At 35.5% G+C, this 3,554-nt stretch overlaps 1 protein-coding gene across 1 annotated transcript in view; it reads left to right on the forward strand.

Annotated features, from left to right (window-relative positions):
- The first annotated feature begins 716 nt into the window (after positions 1-716).
- LOC107694640 (large neutral amino acids transporter small subunit 2-like) overlaps positions 717-3,554 on the forward strand; it is a 3,675-nt gene continuing 837 nt past the window's right edge. Inside the window, exons 1-6 of the mRNA XM_016494322.1 lie at positions 717-895; positions 1,826-1,949; positions 2,113-2,216; positions 2,328-2,424; positions 3,174-3,323; positions 3,506-3,552. Coding sequence (XP_016349808.1) covers positions 717-895; positions 1,826-1,949; positions 2,113-2,216; positions 2,328-2,424; positions 3,174-3,323; positions 3,506-3,552 — 701 coding nt within the window. The remainder of the gene's footprint in view (positions 896-1,825; positions 1,950-2,112; positions 2,217-2,327; positions 2,425-3,173; positions 3,324-3,505; positions 3,553-3,554) is intronic.

The raw sequence follows: 3,554 nt of genomic DNA on the forward strand, positions 1-3,554 counted from the left end.
CCGAGAGCTCATGAAAGCTATGATGAATGAAAAGTTCAAAAGAACAGCATTTATTTGAAATAGAAATCTTATGCAACATTATACATGTCTTTACTGCATACTGCATCCTTGCTGAATAAAAGTATTAAAAAACATTTGAATGGTAGCATATACAGTATATCCATATAGATAGATAGATAGATAGATAGATAGATCTTATAATACCATTCTTTTATACTACTGCCATAAAGATATAGTACAAGAAAACAATGAAATCTGTGTTTGGCTTGTTTAACTCAGTTTTAGATGTGAACATAAAGGGCTTGAATATAAGAGGGCATTAAGCTAAGAGTATTACGTAGGCATACTTTTCATATTTGACACATTTTTGCACTATAAACAAAAGAGCATAAATCAATTAAGCACAGACAAGCTCACATATGAATTCGACTGTCATGCTGGGCTATTTGTAGTCTGCTGCTGCTTTTATATGTTTAATATCCCAAGGACAAAAAAAGAACGTTTAATGTCTTCTTTATAAAAGCCTCAAAGAAAGAACTATTGGTTTTGATAATGGAAACTATACTTTGGTTAAATACGAGTACTTTACAATGCATATTATGCTTTCCTGCAGTAAATGTAATGAAAAGAAATTAAATTGATTATGCGGTAGTTAATACAACTTTTTCCATTCATTTAGATACTCTCTACATATTAATTCAGGCGTAGCACATAAAATGCTTCTCTGTTCTGTGTCTCCAGGTCATTTTTATTGGTTGGAACCAGAACATGCATTTCATCCTCTCCAGCCCTATGACATGAGCCGCATTGCACTCGCTTTCCTCCAGGGCTCCTTCGCTTATGCAGGCTGGAACTTTCTTAATTATGTAACAGAAGAGCTCATTGACCCCTACAGGTACACTGCCATTTGTCAGGGAAAATGTACAGTGAGAGACAGTCATCATCACAAAATAACAAAATCTTAATGAGAAATTATTCCAGATGTTTCTCTGAGATTATTTTATGCAATAATTGTCTTGCTAAATATGTGAACATTTTAAAATAAATAAATAAAAAATACAAATAAACATTTATTACCAGTATCTTTATGTAAGGTTTTCACGTAAGGATTTTAACACATTAAATATCCAATTTTAATTGCAGAAATAACACATTATTTCCCCCAACCCTAAAACAAATATAAATACAAATACAGTGTCATGTAAACTGTCATGTATAACGTACACCATAACCACATACACATTGTTTTATCTGGTTACTTGGTTCAACTGAAATTAATTGCGGAAAAAAAGTATTTGTAATGTCTCAGTTTTTCTCCTAGACAGCATTGAAATAGAATGGCAAGTATTTTCCATTCAGATTATTCTCCTGAGGAAAAAATGTAACATATGAGTAAACTCGCGTATGTCCTCTATAGAGTTTCAAAAGTATATCAAACTGTTCAGGTTTATCAAGATACCAAAAATTAGAAGTCCTACAGAGATTCCTACATAAATATTTCTCATCAAATTCTTCCAAAATGAAAGTTATTATGCTGTCCATATTCATTTTATTCGCTTTTATTGTATATCAGTCATTTGTATCTGTTTTTATTTCTCCTGAGAAACATCTGAGACAAAAAAGTGAATGGCAAACATTTTGTTTTTCTGAGAATATGCAGAAGTTAGTAGATCATTTATGTATAACGATCATTTATGTACAACTACTGGGGTGCTGTAAATTCTATAAATGTTATCATTTTAAATACCAAAGTATTCCCGATCTGGGCAGTACAGGTTTGCCCAAGACTAACAATCGAGATTCAGCCCAGGTTCTCTCTTTACAGGAACCTGCCTCGTGCAATCTTCATCTCAATCCCTCTAGTCACTTTCGTCTATGTATGTGCGAATATTGCATATGTTACAGCTATAAGCCCTCAGGAACTGATGGCCTCCAATGCTGTTGCTGTGGTGAGTTGCCCTGCTTACATTAAGAAGCTTAATGAGTTCTTCCTTCATCAGGAAATTAAACAGCCTATTCATCAGTAGATCGGACTGACCCATCTGACGTTTTTGCTGAATGTCTGCTTACCTGTATAAACTTTGCCTTCTTTTTCTCTTTAATCTCCATCAGACATTTGGTGAAAAGCTGCTCGGGGTGATGTCGTTGATCATGCCCATCTCTGTGGCTCTGTCCACCTTCGGAGGGCTTAATGGTTCCCTTTTCACGTCATCTAGGTCAGTCTTTATGCCATGTTATTGCTTAATTACTCATTCAGTTTGCATTACATTTTAATGTCAATGGATTTCTTTGTATCATCAGGTTAATTGACAGTTGTTCTTTCTCAGGTTATTCTTTGCAGGTGCGAGGGAAGGGCATCTTCCCCGTCTGTTGGCAATGATTCATGTGAACCGCTGTACACCCATCCCAGCTTTGCTTTTCACTGTGAGATCTTTCTTTCATTCCTTAAAGGAATAGTTGGCCCAAAAATGAAATTTGCTGAAATTTTACTCACCCTCAGGCCATCTAAATATAGATGATTTTTTTTTTTTTCATAAGAACAAATTTGGAGAAATTTCATATTACATAACTGGCTTACCAATGGATCCTCTGCAGTGAATGGGTACCGTCAGAATGAAAGTCCAAACAGCTGATAAAAACAGAGTAATGCACATGTAATCCACACGACTCCAGTCCATCAGTTAACATCTTGTGAAGCAAAAAGCTGCCTGTCTGTAATAAACAAATTCATCAAGACATTTTTAGCTTCATTGTAAAAAATTTTTCACTGGAGAAAGCATTATTATGGATCATAGACTGGTGTATTGGCCGTAGTCTACGGTTTAAAGTTAAAATACCTGAATGATTTGTTTCTCACATGTGTCATGCGGATTACTTGTGCATTATTATGATGTTTTGATCAGCTGTTTGGACTCTCATTCTGACGGCACCCATTCACTGCAGTTGATCCACTGGTGAGCAAGTGATGTAATGCTAAATTTCTCAGAATCTGTTCTGACGAAGAAACAAACTCATCTACATCATGGATGGCCTGAGGCGGAGTACATTTTTACTCAAATTGTCATTTTTGTGTGAACTATTCCTTTAAATAATCAAAAAATCTTTTTTTGTAAATGGTATACAATGTGTTGGTAGGTGCTTATATTCAAATCAAATACTGCTTTGTTTGATAGTGTATATCAACTCTGCTGATGTTGTGCACCAGTGACATATACACCCTCATCAACTATGTTGGCTTCATAAACTACCTGTTTTATGGGGTCTCTGTTGCTGGACAGATTGTGCTTCGCATTAAAGAACCAGACATACATCGGCCAATCAAGGTAAGTGAATCCTAATGACTTTATTTTGTAGTTTTTGCAGTGTTAAACCTCAAGAGCTGTCAGATCTCAGCCTTTGCTGTGAACAGTAATGATGTATAATTAAAAATTTTCTTTTTTGGGTTGGGGGAGGGGGACTGTGAAATTGTAGTCCTTTATCGTAATCGACAGGTTTCACTTCACAGGTGAGCTTGGCATGGCCAGTAATTTTCCTGATTTTCTGGACATTCCTGC

This window comes from Sinocyclocheilus anshuiensis, unplaced genomic scaffold (genome assembly GCF_001515605.1).
Source record: "Sinocyclocheilus anshuiensis isolate Anshui unplaced genomic scaffold, SAMN03320099.WGS_v1.1 scaffold1638, whole genome shotgun sequence".
NCBI lineage: Eukaryota > Metazoa > Chordata > Actinopteri > Cypriniformes > Cyprinidae > Sinocyclocheilus > Sinocyclocheilus anshuiensis.